This window comes from Vitis riparia, chromosome 11 (genome assembly GCF_004353265.1).
Source record: "Vitis riparia cultivar Riparia Gloire de Montpellier isolate 1030 chromosome 11, EGFV_Vit.rip_1.0, whole genome shotgun sequence".
In the NCBI taxonomy this organism is placed as follows: domain Eukaryota; kingdom Viridiplantae; phylum Streptophyta; class Magnoliopsida; order Vitales; family Vitaceae; genus Vitis; species Vitis riparia.
Window position 1 is genome coordinate 18,975,484 of NC_048441.1, and position 16,905 is coordinate 18,992,388.

General features: G+C 33.1%; 1 protein-coding gene across 1 annotated transcript; it reads right to left on the reverse strand.

Annotated features, from left to right (window-relative positions):
• Positions 1-12,476: 12,476 nt before the first annotated feature.
• On the reverse strand, positions 12,477-14,207 carry LOC117924890 (trimethyltridecatetraene synthase-like). The gene is made up of 2 exons (XM_034843619.1): positions 13,293-14,207; positions 12,477-13,187 (listed from the first exon to the last, which is right to left on the reverse strand). Exons 1-2 carry the CDS (start codon positions 13,689-13,691, stop codon positions 12,564-12,566), a joined length of 1,023 nt encoding a protein of 340 aa, XP_034699510.1. The 5' UTR covers positions 13,692-14,207; the 3' UTR covers positions 12,477-12,563.
• Between the last annotated feature and the right edge of the window lie 2,698 nt (positions 14,208-16,905).

Consider the following 16,905-nt stretch of genomic DNA (forward strand, 5'->3'; position numbering starts at 1 on the left):
TGGTGGTGGTGGGTGGGTGGTGAAAGTTTGAGGAATGGGGGACTACTTATAGGCGAATAAGCTGGTTGAAATCACATATTAAACCCATGTGATCACATGTTGATAGTATTATTCAACCATTTACAAAAGCTTAAATTGTTTATTAAATACTAAAAGATTAAAAAAACAATGGTGTACCACTGCAGAAATGGACAGCCACCAGCTTCCAATTTATGCTAATATTTATTCACCAGAAACCCAATAAAATTGTCTTACTGATATGGCTGGTTGTAAGGATGGATCTTCCAGGGTCCACCAATATGACACAAAAATATGGAGAAAACATTTATAAATTTAACACAAAAGAATCATTAATGGAGATCTATAGAGGACCGCAACCTAGCTTCAACTAATGGCCAATGCTAATGGATAACATAGCTTAATACTTTCGTGTTCTAGTTAGCCTTTTCATTAGGGTTCATATCTTAACGTTATTACTACAAGAATACTCGTTAATCCTTGCCCCGTATATCACGTGAGAGTACTGTATGGGATCACCAAGCATCATCCATGCCTGATCATATGTATATCCTCTCGGCCCTTTCATGAAATTTTTTACATAAAGTAGTTGAAGAACACTCGAATGAATAAGAACTTCAATAATTGAACTTCTTGCTTATTGATTGGATCTCAGTTTACAGTTTCCTGAGCCGGTTTACCTAACAAGGTAAAAGCTAGCTTTCATGCTAGTGATTTGAGGGTGTGACTTCGAGAAAGCCTTCCCAGTTCGAAGGCCGTGAAGTGATGAACATGGCTCTGATACCTCGAATCCGAAGGCTATGAGCATCACAGCCATTTCACATGTCAAATCCAATAACTTAGTACATAAATTAGGTTGACTAGAAAATCCAAAAATAATTAAAATATCTCAACAATAAATTCAATGATTCTCCCAAATAGTAAAATAAAATAAAAATTAGACGTTATAACCGAAATTAGTCTTAAGTTAACAATCATAAACAATCAATTTCAAAGTTGTTTGTAATAAAAACACTCTTCATGTTAGGAACTCTCTTCATCGATGTCACTTGTAATTGAAAAGTAAAATAATAAAGAAGGGTGAGCTCAATAACTTGATAAGAAAAAATAAGTCAATAAGAAAAATATACTCATTTAATTTAATATTTAAGTTTACTTTTTTCAAAAAATTTGGCACTTTAAAAAATATAAAACAATATAATACACTTGTTAGGATAAGTTCACGTTCAAAAGAATTTTCTAAATAAATATTTTACTCTAATTCGCCAATAATAACACTGCAACCAAATAATGGGATTTGTACTAGATGAGTAGCTTCATTTTGTTTCCCCACCAACATTCAATCAATAGTATACTAAAGGTTAATATCATCTTATTGGTTAAGATTACTTAGCATCACTATCAAGGGTAACAAAAGTTAATAATTTATCCCCTATTGAGTTTCAAAGTCATTATAATAAATTAAAAACTAAAATCCACTTGCACAATTATCAATAAATCATATGATATTCCCAACTTATTTCGCAAACTAAGGAATAAACCATAGCACATTTCATAAAAACATTACTTGATCCACTTTAGAGATTTAAATATTTTGATACTTTAAAAACAAATTAAAATAGATAAGGATTTATAAAATGACTTATTGCACTATTAATTAACCCTTACCTAAAAGAAGTCACTCAAATTTCAATAGGGTTTGATCATAAAGAACTTAATGTAACATAACATAGAATAACATAGTTCCAAAAATAATTATTTCAATTGGCTATTTATCAAAAATTATTATTTGACATTCTTAATACTATTTGCATTAATATTTTTCTCTTTGATGTATTTATTAATACTCTAATTCCTAATTTTCTATAAGTAATATTATTTTCATTGTAGGCAATTGCCAATTTATATAAAACTCTTATTATCAATTATATTCATAATCCCTTTTTTTCAATTATTTATTTAAACTAAAACTCTAAGAAATCTTTTCCTATGTCTATTTAATAAACTTATAATTATTATTATTTTCCATAATTTTTTTTCCCTTCTCTATCATGCCTCTTTATTTTCCTTTTATTTTATTATGAACTTGTAAATATTCCTAATTTTTAAATTTTGAAATAAAATTTATCACCACCTAAATTATATTTGGAATTTTAATTGATATATATATATATATATATAAAAGATGGATCGTAAATATTCAAGGTTACACGCTTACCTTTAAATGGTATAACAAAGTACTGTTTTCTAAATTTTTATATGTAAGTTCTTTGGAGACTTTTTGCTTTTATTTTCTCTATTTTAATTTTTTAGTTTTTGATAATATGGGAAATAAATAAAGATAGTAAAGACCAAAATATTTCATTTGTTTTCTCTCAATTTTTTAAAATTATATAAATATCCATAAAATCAAGATAAGTCTTTTTAAATTTTCAAATTATATAAATGTCTTTAAATTTAAGATAAGATAGGGTTGTTAGAATAGCACTTAAGGATGAAATTAGATTGGTGAATGATTAAGGAAAGTGACTGAATTTGTATAAGACAAGAATGCTTTAAGCATATGATATGCATGGCAGCCTGCCACTAATCTTTTTTGGATAGTGTTAAATATTTTTTGCGCCTTTTTTTTACAATAAGAAGCTAATCATTCAATAGAATCACGTACCATTTATTGACCAACAAAATTAGAAGTGGCATGCAGCATGTCGACATGTTAAAATGTGATACAAGTCTAGGGTCGTTGAAGATGAGCTGTAGTAGTGTACGAGGTGTTGTGTCTCTATAAACTCCCATATTTCTTATTTCGTTTCCTATACAGGGATCACTCTGCCATGTGTCTTATTCTAAATGTAGAATAACTAAAACATCCCGAAAAATTGACCTAACACTCAATACCTCTTTTCGAACTCTTTGTCTGCACTATTTTGATGTCTTTGGGCTTGCAAGAAGTACTGTTTGAAATATGTTTAGTTTTTTAGAAGATCATTGGTTTTGAACAACGTGCCTTTGTCCAGATATTAAGGGTGAACCTTCTATTATCCCCATCACCATCTCAATAATCAAGTTGCATAGAAGGAAAATGTTTCACCTCATGCCCACCCATGTCCCATTAGAAATGAGATGTGTTCAAGAAGGCAAAGTGCAGTGGAAGGTCTTTACCATCTTGAGTAGTATTATAAACGACTTGTCCGACTTGTCTCTATATTTTTTATGGTTCAGGGCTATTCCATCTATAGAAGATATGTTTTAGTATATGAATTGGTGGCTTAGGGTCATATTTTGTTATCCATAACTATCAAGATTTATGGAAAATTATACAAACATGCATAAAGAAAACTTTACACTTGCATCCTTTATAATTTCAAACTCTAATCTTAACTTATACCTAACATGTTTGCTTTTTTATTGACTTGTAGGTAGGATTTTGTGAAACCCGACTTCATTGGAGAAAAGTTTTTTTTCCTTACATATTATATATAGTAGTCCATTTTTTATTATATATAGAAGATATGTTTTAGTATATGAATTGGTGGCTTATGGCCATATTTTGTTATCCATAACTTTCAAGATTTAAGGAAAATTACACAAACATGTATAAAGAAAACTTTACACTTGCATCTCTTATAATTTCAAACTCTAATCCCAACTTATACCTAACATGTTTGCTTTTTTATTGACTTGTAGGTAGGATTTTGTGAAACCCAACTTCATTGGAGAAAAGTTTTCCTTTCCTTACATATTTTATATAGTAGGTCATGTTTTATTATATATAGAAGATATGTTTTAGTATATGAATTGGTGGCTTATGGTCATATTTTGTTATCCATAACTTTCAAGATTTAAAGAAAATTACGCAAACATGCACAAACATGTATAAAGAAAACTTTACACTTGCATCCCTTATAATTTCAAACTCTAATCCCAACTTATACCTAACATGTTTGCTTTTCTGTTGACTTGTGGTAGGATTTTGTGAAACCCGACTTCATTGGAGAAAAGTTTTCTTTTCCTTACATATTATATATAGTAGGCCATTTTTTATTATATATAGAAGATATGTTTTAGTATATGAATTGGTGGCTTATGGTCATTTTTTGTTATCCATAACTTTCAAGATTTAAGGAAAATTATACAAACATGCACAAACATGTATAAAGAAAACTTTACACTTGCATCCCTTATAATTTCAAACTCTAATCCCAATTTATACCTAACACGTTTGCTTTTTTATTGACTTGTGGTAGGATTTTTTGAAACCCAACTTCATTGGAGAAAAGTTTTTTTTTTCCTTACATATTATATATAGTAGGCCATTTTTTATTATATATAGAAGATATGTTTTAATATATGAATTGGTGGCTTGTGGTCATATTTTGTTATCCATAACTTTTAAGATTTAGCGAAAATTACACAAACATGTATAAAAAAAACTTTATACTTGCATCCCTTATAATTTCAAACTCCAATCCCAACTTATACCTAACATTTTTGCTTTTCTATTGACTTGTGGTAGGATTTTGTGAAACCCGACTTCATTAGAGAAAAGTTTTCTTTTCCTTACATATTATATATAGTAGGCCATTTTTATTGTATAAATGTGTTTTAAAATTATATGGATATTACAAATGATATTAAAATTAATTTTATTATTGATACGAGAGTTTAATTATATTTACAATCTTAAAAGACATGGCAGACAGATGTTCTCCCATAATTGTAAAATCTAAGGGTTCAACTTTTGTACTAAGATTCAAATAATCTGAGTCAAACTTGACTCAATTTAATATTTTTCATATTAATAATTTATTTTATCTTATGAAATGATATTCATTTTATCTATTTTTTTATTTTAATAAAAAATGTCACATTGCAATTATATAATTAATTAGTTCATTTTTCTAGAAGGATTCTTAAGTTTGGTTTTGCTTTTGTTATCATTATTTTGAAATATTGTATTATTTATTACTTAAATTTCATACAAATATATAGAAAAGAAATTAAAAATAATAATATTGTAGATAAGTTCAACCCAGCCTAACCACCTCATTTGCCATCTCAATAATAACTGAAACCCATCCCATGTCCCATTAGAAATGAGGTGATGTGGTCAAGAAGGCAGTACCCTAGCGGAAGGTGTTTACCATCTTGAATAGTATTGTAAACGACTTGTCTGGCCTGTCACTATATTGTTTATGGTTCAGGGTTATTCCCTCTATAGAAGATATTTTTTGGTATATGAATTGGTGGCTTATGGTCATATTTTGTTATCCATGAGATGTAAGGAAAATTGTACAAACATGTATAAAGAAAACTTTACACTTGCATCACTTAAAATTTAAGATTGTAATCCCAACTTATGCCTTACATTTTTGTTTTTTTTTATTGACTTGTAGTAGGATTTTATGAAACCGACTTCGATAGTGCCTGAGCCACAGGCAGCATAGGCCAACAATAAGCACTGTGGTTAAGACCCTGGAGCCTCTCCAAGACCACCGAGATATTCCTGTTGGGCCCTTTGTGTACACAGTCCAAAGTGAAAATGACTTGCATAAGGAGGAGATAAAAGAATGAGGAGAAGCACAGAAGGAACCGAAAAAAACAAAGTTCCCACCAAGGCCATATGCTTAAGATCAGGTCACCAAAATCCCCAACCATTTATTCAGAAACCACTTTACTGGCAGAACCTTAGAATCAGTCCAAACTCTCCCTCGCATCGTAGGAGCAGGAAAAGAATAAGATAAGACTGACTGGTAGAACTATAGATCATACTATAAATAGAGATTTGTTGAGGATTGTCTTGTATTTCATAGTGTGTCACATTTTAGGCATAAAATGTACGAATACTTATGAGAAGAACATGTTATTTGAATCAATTCTTTCCGCCTCATTTTTCTTCTATTGACAATGAAGCAAATCACTGATTCATGGCTGTCTTCCCCACATGAGAAAATAAAATGAAGTCCTGTGAAATGAGGTCATTAGTGACATATATGATGGACATTTAATTAATAATCTAAACATGTCATAAAAAACCATTAAATAGCAATTAGATCATAAACGGAATTATAGACTGATCGGAAAACATACCTCCCGCCATTGCCATTCTACAGGTTAAAGTGGGTTTTGCTATTTTCGGGTTTCAGGTGCTTCTAAACCTTCACAATCTCCATTTAGATGGTGTTTTGAAAACGGAAAAGAGATTGTAGGCTTAGGATACCCTCCCGTTAGTGTTCTACCTCGTTATAATTAAAAGACTCTCTTCATCATTGAGTCTACCTGGAACGTGCACAGAACATGCACAGAACATGGGGTAGTGATGCGAACGTGGTTTGGAGCATGAATCCTCGTTCCTAAATTGATGGAATGATGTGGACCACATTCCGAATCACGTCTTTGGTTTATTACCGAAGATGTAGGAGAAATAAAATCCCAACATTCTCCCACTTGGTCCATATATTCCATCATTCATCATAGCAAGAAACAAAACACATGAATCATGGCGATAGGTCCTCTAATATCGAGTATTATCTTCCATGTATCACAATGCATCATGTTTCTTAAACACTAGCCCATATGGCTTAATGAATAAACCCTATGTTTATTCTAGGTCCAAACATTAATGATATTTCTCAATAAATGAATAAAAGTGTACACAAAGAAAATCAAATATGAGAAAACATCACAAATAGAGTTTCATTGAAAATAATATTCGTTCTTACAACGAAAATCATATAAAGGAACCAAGTCCCAATCTATCTACATGATCCTTAAATTTCAACGGTGGCATGTCTTTAGTCAAAGGCTCAGCAATCATCAATTCAGTGCTAACGTGTTCAATAACCATTGTTTTCTCTTTAACACGTTCTCTTAGGGCTAAATACTTGATGTCGATGTGCTTGTTTCAACTGCTACTTTTATTGTTCTTAGCCATAAAAACTGCAGCTGAATTGTCACAATATATCTTCAATGGCCTAGAAATTGAATCCACAACTCTAAGCCCATAAATGAAACTCTTTAACCATACACCATGCGAGGTAGCCTCAAAACAAGACACGAACTCAACCTCCATAGTGGAAGTTGCAATCAAAGTTTGCTTTGCACTTCTCTAAGACACAGCTCCACTTGCTAGCATAAAGACATATCCTGAAGTTGATTTTCGCAAATCAATGCAGCCAACGTAGTCCGAATCAGAGTAGTCAATCACTTCCAAATTATCAGTCCGTCTATACATAAGCATGTAGTCTTTGGTCCCCTGAAGGTATCTCATCACCTTCTTTACAACTTTCCAATGGTCCATACCTGGATTACTCTGATATCTTCCTAACATCCCAACAGCAAATGCAATGTCAGGTCTTGTGTAGACCTAAACATACATCAAGCTTCCAACAACAGAAGCATAAAGAATGTTCTTCATTTGTTCCCGCTCAAGATCATTCTTCGGGCACTGGTCCAAATTAAACCTATCGCCCTTCACAATGGGAGTTATACTTGGTGAACAATCTTTCATCTGAAATCTTTCTAAAACCTTGTTGATATAGGTCTCTTGAGACAAACCTAAAAGGCCTCGAAATTTTTCTCTCTGTATCTTAATGCTAATGACATAAGTCGCATCACCCATATCCTTCATATCAAAGTTTTTAGATAGAAACTGTTTCACCTCATGTAGCAAACCCTTATCATTGGTTGCAAGTAAAATGTCATCCACATATAGAACAAGGAAACATATCTTACTCCCACTAAATTTCTGATATATACATTGATCCATAATGTTCTCCACGAAACCAAATGAAGAGCTAACATTATGAAACTTCAAATACCACTGACGGGATGCTTGTTTCAATCCATATATGGATTTCTTAAGCTTGCATACTAAATGCTCACCACCACTAGAGGAAAATCCTACTAGTTGTTTCATGTAAACCTCTTCCTCTAGATTTCCATTGAGAAATGTCGTTTTCACATCCATTTGTTGCAACTCTAAGTCAAAATGTGCAAATAATGTCATAATGACACGAAGAGAATATTTCTTAGATACAGGAGAAAAAGTCTCCTTGTAGTCAATTCCTTCATTTTGAGTGAATCCTTTAGCAACGAGTCTCGCTTTATATCTTTCAATGTTGCCCAATGAATCTTTCTTTGTCTTGAAGACCCATTTACATCCGATGGCTTTTGCACCATCAGGCAACTCAACAAGATTCCAAACTCCATTAAATGCCATAGAATTCATCTCATCTTTCATAGCATCATACCATAAATTAGACTCTTTGCAACTTATGGCTTGTGAAAACGTTTCAGGATCATTTTCGACTCCAATGTCATAGTCCAATTATTGCAGATACACAACATAATCACTAGGTATTGCTGGTTTTCTCACTCTTGTAGATCTCCTTAATATTGAATCAACATTTTCTTGAGGATCACGTTGCTCAATGGGTTGGTCAACAATTTCTGGCGAATCTTGAACAACTTGATCTATTGGATTGTCATTAGCAATTTGTGGAGCTTCAATGATTGGTTGTCTATCACCCGTTTGAACTTGAGGGGCATTCTGAATGACAATCAATCTATCACTTGAAGTGGATGGTTGAGCATCTATATGATCTTTTTCAGAAACAATGTCCTGAAATCGATTGCTCCCACTAATCAAGTCATTCTCAAGAAACTTAGCATTTCTTGACTCCACAATTCTAGTGTTGTGAAATGGATAGTAAAATTTATACACTTTAGACCTTTCGGCATATCCAATGAAATACGCACTAATGGTCCTTGGGTCTAGTTTCTTCTCTTGTGGGTTGTAAACTCTTACTTCAAACAAGCATCCCCAAACGCGTATATGTCGCAAACTCGGTTTCCAACCTTTCCATAATTCAAATGGCGTCTTGGGGACAGTCTTTGTTGGAACTCGGTTCAATATATACATTGCCATTTTAAGAGCTTCAATCCACAAGGATTCAGGAAGCTTGGAGTTGCTACGCATACTCCTAACCATGTCCATTAATGTTCGGTTTTTTCTTTCAGCCACACCATTCTGGTCTAGGGAACCAAGCATGGTGTATTGAGCAACTATCCCATGCTCTTGAAGAAACTTCACAAAGGGACCAAGTGCTTGTCCATCCTCGGTGTATCTACCATAATATTTTCCACCTCTATCCGTTCTCACAATCTTTATTTTCTTTCTGCATTGTTTTTCTACTTCAACCTTAAAAACTTTAAAGGCACCCAATGCTTCATTCTTGTTATGAAGCAAGTAGATATATATATGTATCGTGAGTAATCGTTTATGAAAGGAGATGAAGTATTTCGGACCATACGCGTCCATGTCTGGACAACAAATATCTGAATGTATGATCTCTAATATGTTTGTGCTCCTCTTGGCATCCTTCTTAGACTTGTTGGTCTGCTTTCCCTTAATGCAATCCACACAAGTGTGAAAATCAGTAAAATCTAAAGTACTAAGTACTCCATCACTTACTAATCTCTTAATTTTCTCTGTATGGAGATATGTCCCAATCTCCAATGCCACAACATAGAGGAATCTTCATTCATAACACATCGTTTTGTACCAATGTGAACATGCATAGTATTATTAGTGGTATCATTTTGCAAATTGATAGAGAAAATACCATTAGACAATGTACCATTTCCAATAAGATTAGATTTATAAAACAAACTGAAAGATGTCTCATAAAAACTAAAGGAATAACCCAAATGTACAATTCTTGAAACCGAAATCAAATTCCTAAAGAAACTTGGAACATAAAATGTTTTTTCTAAATTTAAAATAAAACCACTACTTAAAACTAAACTGCATGTTCCAACAGCCTCCACATGTGACCGCATCTTGTTTCCTGAATAAATGCATTGCTCACTTAGCATTGGCTTCCTTAGGTTTCACATACCTTGCAAGGTATTCGAAACATGGATTGTAAAACCAGAATCAATCCACCATGTGTTATAAATAACATCAACCATATTAGATTCATAACAAACAAATGAGATTGGTTTACCTTTCTTCTCAAGTCATTTCTGGAATTTGGTGCAACCCTTTTTCATGTGCCCCTTCTTCTTGCAGAAGAAGCACCTATTGACCTCCTTGATTCCACCTTGGAGCGATATTTTACCTTTCCCTTTCTTTTTGGCCTGATTATGATCATTTCCTTCCATTGTCATTAATGCATTCTCAGCCAATTCCATTTTCAACCTTCCCTCCTCTTGAACACACATGGTCAGAAGCTCATTAATTGACCACTTATCTTTATGTGTGTTGTAGGAGATTTTGAAGGGTTCATATTGTTGTGGAAGAGTGTTTAAAATGAAGTGCACAAGGAAAGAATCGGACATTTCAACCTCAAGTGTTTTCAATTGTCCCGCAATATCCCTCATTTGCATTATGTGCTCTTGCACACCACTCACATTGATGAGCCTTAAAGATGAAAACTTCATTATCAAGGTGCTGGCAAGTGCCTTATCTGAAGTCACGAATTGTTCATCAATAGCCTTCAGTAATGCCTTGACATTGTCATGCTGATCCACAGAACCACAAATACCATCAAAGATTTTGGTCTTTATGAACATCAGACTAAGGCGATTTGATCATTCCCATTGTTCATAAAGAGCCTTTTCTGTTGTAGTGCTGGTGTCAATAATGGTTGGTTTGTCTTTCCTGATAGCATAATCAATGTCCATGCACCCCAAATGAAGGAGAATTCTCTCCTTCCAAACCTTATAGTTATCACTTTTCAATTCGGAATGTCACATTTTATATTAGAGAAATTCGCATGTTGCATGACTGCACAAAAATTAAACATACATACTTATAATTCAAATTTGAGACTAATAAACAAATATCATGTTTTACCAATGTAACTCATGTTCAAAAATTAGGAATCTAATGACATAAAACTTGTCTGTGGGCTAAAGTTTTAATTCAATTAGATCCATGTAAAACCTTATGATAAAACTATCAAATTATGTTTCATTCCCTAATTCTTGTGGGTAATTAAGAAATATAATTTGATATTCCACCCTAATTAATTATACAAATTTAATAAAAAATTCATGTGGGATAAAATTTTATTATATCAAATATAATTAATGACCCATAATGTCATTTTCCTATATGTGATCCTAAAACAATTAATATATAATTTTGTATAATTAAAGATGTTGTGGTTACTCCTTAATTAATTAAAATTATATGGATCACTTGACATTTAATTAATTCACAAGAAAACTTATATAAATTGCATGAAACCATAATCAATTTTTACACATAACTCAATATCAATGTGCAAAATTTCTGAAATTGTATAAATTATAAGCACATTAATATCTAAAATTAAAACCATAAAAGCCTTTAAGAATAAATTTAATGTGCAAATTATTTCATTTAATGTTGTATGCACAATAAACCATTAAAAATAGAAATATACATTCAACTAGAAAAAATAAATAATCTATCACATAAAATATCCATAAATTAACATATTTTAAAAAACACTAAATTTTATGATTTTTATTATTATTACAATTCACTAAATCTAGATGCAGGAGGACTCAACCTGTGCAATGAATGAATGAGGATAAGGCTATGACCAACTGGTCTACTGCCCCTTCTCTAATTGCTTGTTTACCTATTTAAATCTTATTGACAGTCAAAATGATAAGCCCTCCCCTACCTTCAACCGGGTCTGTTTGGCCCATTTGCAACCCGAAATGAAACCCGACGGTTTCCAGGTATTCCAGACACCAAAATGATGATTTAAAACACCGAAATGTTAGAAATCTCATCTCCTAATGATTTCTAATAATATTTTTCATCAAAAACTCTAAAATACCAAAACTCACTTGATTGAAAAATGCAAATTGTAAAATAAACAAGGCAAAGGCATACAAGGCTCTAATACCAACCGATGGACATTTAATTAATAATCTAAACATGCCATAAAAAACCATTAAATAGCAATTAGATCATAAACGGAATTATAGACTGATCAGAAAACATACCTCCCGCCATTGCCATTTTACAAGTTAAAATGGGTTTTGCTATTTTCGGGTTTCAAGTGCTTCTAAACCTTCACAATTTCCATTTAGATGGTGTTTTGAAAACTGAAAAGAGATTGCAGGTTTAGGGTACCCTCCCGTTAGTGTTTTGCCTCGTTATAAAATACTCTCTCCATCACTGAGTCTACCTGGAACATGCACAAAACATGGGGTAGTGATGCGAACATGGTTTGAAGCATGAATCCTCGTTCCTAAATTGATAGAATGATGTGGACCACATTCCGAATCACATCTTCGGTTTATTACTGAAGATGCTGGAGAAATAAAATCCCAACAATATACACCATTGGCATAACTGATAAGTTTGGCATTATGTGTATTCTTTGACAACATCAGTAACCTCATTTTTCTAAGGTTTGTTATTAATTGAGCAAGCCACTAATGCATTCATGGATAGAGAACAGGAGAAATACAATTAACAGATTAAAACCACCGCACACAACTGAATAAGATTAAGAAAACATAGGTCTAAGGCACGACTAGTAAAGATGACTTGGGAGTCTAGGCTCCATGACAGCAACAAGCGGGACCTTCCTTGGAGTTGTCAGTCCAAAAACTTCCTCCATGTTCAGCTCTTCTGTCTTCATATTCCAAGGCAATTCCCAGTGGAATCCATGCAATATGTTAGCCAAGCTTGATCGAATCATCTTTAGGCCAAGCCTGTATCCAGCACACATCCTACGCCCTGAACCAAATGGCAGCAGCTCAAAGTTTTGCCCCTTCACATCAATTGCCTTCCCTAGGAACCTCTCTGGTCGAAATTCCTCTGGTGCATCCCATATGTTGGGGTCCCTCCCTATGCTCCATGCGTTTACTAGGACTTGGGTTCCTCTGCGAATATCATAGCCAGCTACATTGCAATCATGAAGAGCCAGGTGAGGTGCTAGCAGGACAGCGACAGGGTGTAGCCTCATTGTCTCCTTCACAATTGCATCTATGTAAAGAAGTTGGGGGATGTCTTTCTCTTCCACCCATCCATCTCTCCCTATGACTCTATCCAGCTCTTCAGTTGCCTTCTTAGCTATGCTTGGCTGCCTCAAGATCTCAGACATCGCCCATTCCATCGTCGTAGCTGAGGTATCTGTACCACCAGCAATCAGGTCCTGACCATGAAACAACAAAACAAGCAAAATTATCATGAGATTTCAATAGAATAGGCCTAATTTGAATGGCTGGATCGATATGTTCATAACTCATATAACACTAACCAGGGTAAGCCCTTTGATCCCATCAGTACCGAGCTTAACCTCAAGATCAGGATCATCAACCAATCTAAGAAGCATATCCACCATATCCTTAGCCACAAAGTCCTCCGCTTCTCTTCTGGCCCTGTGTTTCTCAAGCACATGATCATAAAACCTGTCAAATTTATCGCGCAAAGCCTTCATCCTCTTCACATACCCTTGCAAGTCCAAGAATGCAATCCACGGTATCCAATCCCCAATATTCAACACACCATTAAGCAAGAACAACTCATCCAGCATCTCCTGGAACTCTTTCACCGTGACTATTGACCTCCCGGATTCAGACTCATTGAAGTACTTCTCCCCCAGTACAATTCTGCTTATAACGCTGAGAGTAACGCGAGAGAGATGTTCTTTAAGCATGACTGGCTTTCCTGACAATGCATAGAGACGGGAGATGAAAGCCCGCCTTTCTTCGACCTGAATATATTCATGAGACTCGAGCCTTTTCCAACTGAACAGTTCTGTGTGGTAGATTTTACGCCCCTGGCGCCAGTATGGACCGTAAGGTGCCCAGGTGATGTTGGAGTAGTTATAAGCAGTGTACTTGCCAGCAGCAGTCTGAGGCCTCTAGGCAAAGAGGTGATCGTTTGTCTTTATGAACTGCTTTGCCATTTCAGGAGACGAGGCCACTACAACTGGGAAAGACCCGAATTGAAGCTGCATTATTTGTCCATATTTTTGGGACAGTTTGTGGAGGGACAGGTGGGGGAGATGGCCAATGAGATTTAGGTTGCCGATGATCGGCCATGGTTTGGGGCCTGGTGGAAGGTTTTGCTTGTGGGGTGGCCGGAAACTGAAAAGTTTTGAGAGAAGGGCTGCTGCAGCTAGCCACACTAGGGCCAAAACAACACAAGGAGCCTCCATTGGTGGTGGTGGTGGTTGTGGGTGGTGAAAGTTTGAGGAATGGGGGATTATTTGTGAGCAATTAAGCTGGTGGATACCACATATTGAACCCATGCGAATCACATTTTGGTAGTACTAAAATGAAATATTTTTCTTTACAATTTTTTTTTCCTACCTTTATACTTTCCGCAATCGAATATAAGGTAAAAGCTTATATCACCGCAGAAATGGACAACCACCTTCCCATTTAAGATATCATTCATTCACCAAAACTCAATAAAAATGTCTTACTTAAATGGCTGGATCTTCCATGTCCACCAAGATGACACAAGCATAGAGAAAAAATTTATAAATTTAACACAGAAGAATCTGTCATTGGAGACCCATGAAGGACTGCAACCTTCTCGAATCTCAACTAATGGCCAAGGCTAATATTCGATACTATAGTTTAATACTTTTCGTGTTGGCTTTTTTACTTAAATTTAAATGGAATTTTATTTGACTTAATACTATTAAATATTAAATTTTTTATTTTTTATTATTAAATATTTTGGTTTTTTGTATTCAATAAAACAAATCAAAAAAAATTTGAAAGTAAATTACATTGGGTATTAAGTTACAAAACTAAATACTACCTTAGTCTCTTTCAATTGGGGAATATTTCTTGATGTTATTACTACAAGAATGCTCATTAATCCTTGCCCTGTTTATCATGTGAAAGTGTATGGGAACACCATGCTTTTATCCATGCCTGATCATATGTATCTCCTCTTGGCCCTCCCATGAAACTTTTTATATAAAGATGATGCATAAACAGAAGTTGCACAACACCTAAATGAATGAGTGCTTCAATAATTGAGCCACTTGCTCATTCATTGGGCCTCATTCTGCAATTTTCTTGGACATATCTCCTCACAAGGAAACAACTTTTGTGGCTGTGATTTGAGAGTGGGACTTCGGCCAAGCCCACCCAATTGAAAGTCAAACTGGCTTTGAGACCTCCAACGCAAAAGCTAAAGGTACCAGACTCATTTAACATGTCAGAGCTTAATACATGAATTATCTTGACCAATAAATTCAAAACTAATTAAAGTATCTCAATAATAACATTTAAATAAAAAAATTATAGGAGTTATAAATGAAATTAATCTTTAAGTTAAGATCCTAAATAATCAATTCTAAAGTTGTTTCTAATCAAAATGTCATTTCTGATCTTTTTATATCAAGATCACTTGTTCTTAAAAAGTGGGATAATAAAAAAGGGTAAACTCGATAACTCAATAAAGAAAAATAAAGAGAATTAAGTATAATACAAAATTAAATCTTCGAAGGTATCATTTTATATATATATATATATATATATGAATAAGCATCATCTAAGTTTGTGTCAACAGTAATACAAATGATGCAAGCGTTATTTGGAATGATTTGATATAAAGTATCTGTAGATGACTTTTTAAGTCCATCGTCAAATCTCAGGGCTCAACCTTGGACAAGCGGTGGAAACTACCAAGTTGGAGTATGGTAGAGGTAGAGGAAATTTCCGGTGGAGCACTAAAATGCGTAAAGATTGGAAATAACAAAAATTTGGCACTTTCTATTTAAATATAAAACAACATTATACATTTAACATAATCAATTCATATATAAAAAATTTTAATAAGCAAACAATTTAGTCCGACCCACTAATAATAACTTGACTAATAACACTTTATCGTTACATTAAATCACTATCTCCGTCAAAAGTAACAAAGGTCGATAATTTAATAATTTATCCCCTATTAACAAGATTCACTAATAGCCAAAGTTTTAAAGTCAGCATAATAAATTAAAAGCTAAAGTCCCCTTACACAAAAATCAACAAATCATATGATATTTTCAATTTATTTTATAAATTAAAGAACAAATCATAGAAAATTTAAATAAAAAAAATATTAGTTGATCTATTTTAAATTTTTAAATATTTTGATACTTTAAAAACAAATAAGAAATTATAACCCTTACCTTAAAGAAGTCACTCAAATTTAAGAAGCACTTGATCATGAAGAAGTTAATCCACACTTAATATGTCATTCACACCTAACATAAACATAATTCAAAAAATAATTATTTCAATTGGTTTTTTTTGTAAATTATTATTTGACATTCTTAATACTATTTGCATTAATATTATTCTCATATTTTTTATTTTATCTTTTTAGTTTTTGATAATAGAGGAAACGGATAAAGATCATGGGCAATTATAAGGACAAAAAATCTCAGACTTATTTTCACTCTTTTATTTTTATTTATTTTTAAATTACATAAAAATTCATAAAATTAGGTCATTATGAAATTCTAAATTACATAAATATGCCTAAATTTTAGATAGGATGTTACAATAGATTGATGAGTGATCAAAGAAAGTGCCTTCGTTTTGGGTTCATGACTAAATCTGTTGAAGAACAAGAATGCTATAGCATATGATATGCATGCATGGCAGCCTACCAAAAAGTCTTAGATATTTTGTATGCTTTTTTTATAATGAGCAATCAATAGAATAAGATGACCATTTTTTTTATTAAATAGAAAAAATTAAAATATTTAATTAAAAATAATTTATCGATATAATGAAATTTATATTAATCATATTAATTGATATCAACATATTAGTTTTAATTAAATAAAAAAATTAAAATATTTTAATTTTTTCTATTCAAACGAAAAACAAACATCAACTTAATCTTCTTGA

What these genes read in the sequence shown, in the direction of transcription:
- LOC117924890 (XM_034843619.1), bottom strand. Translation starts at nt 13,691, where the DNA reads ATGCTTAAAGAACATCTCTCTCGCGTTACTCTCAGCGTTATAAGCAGA. An exon ending in GGATCAAAGGGCTTACCCTG is followed by an intron (nt 13,188 to 13,292) that starts GTTAGTGTTATA and finishes TTTCATGGTCAG; the next exon opens with GACCTGATTGCTGGTGGTAC.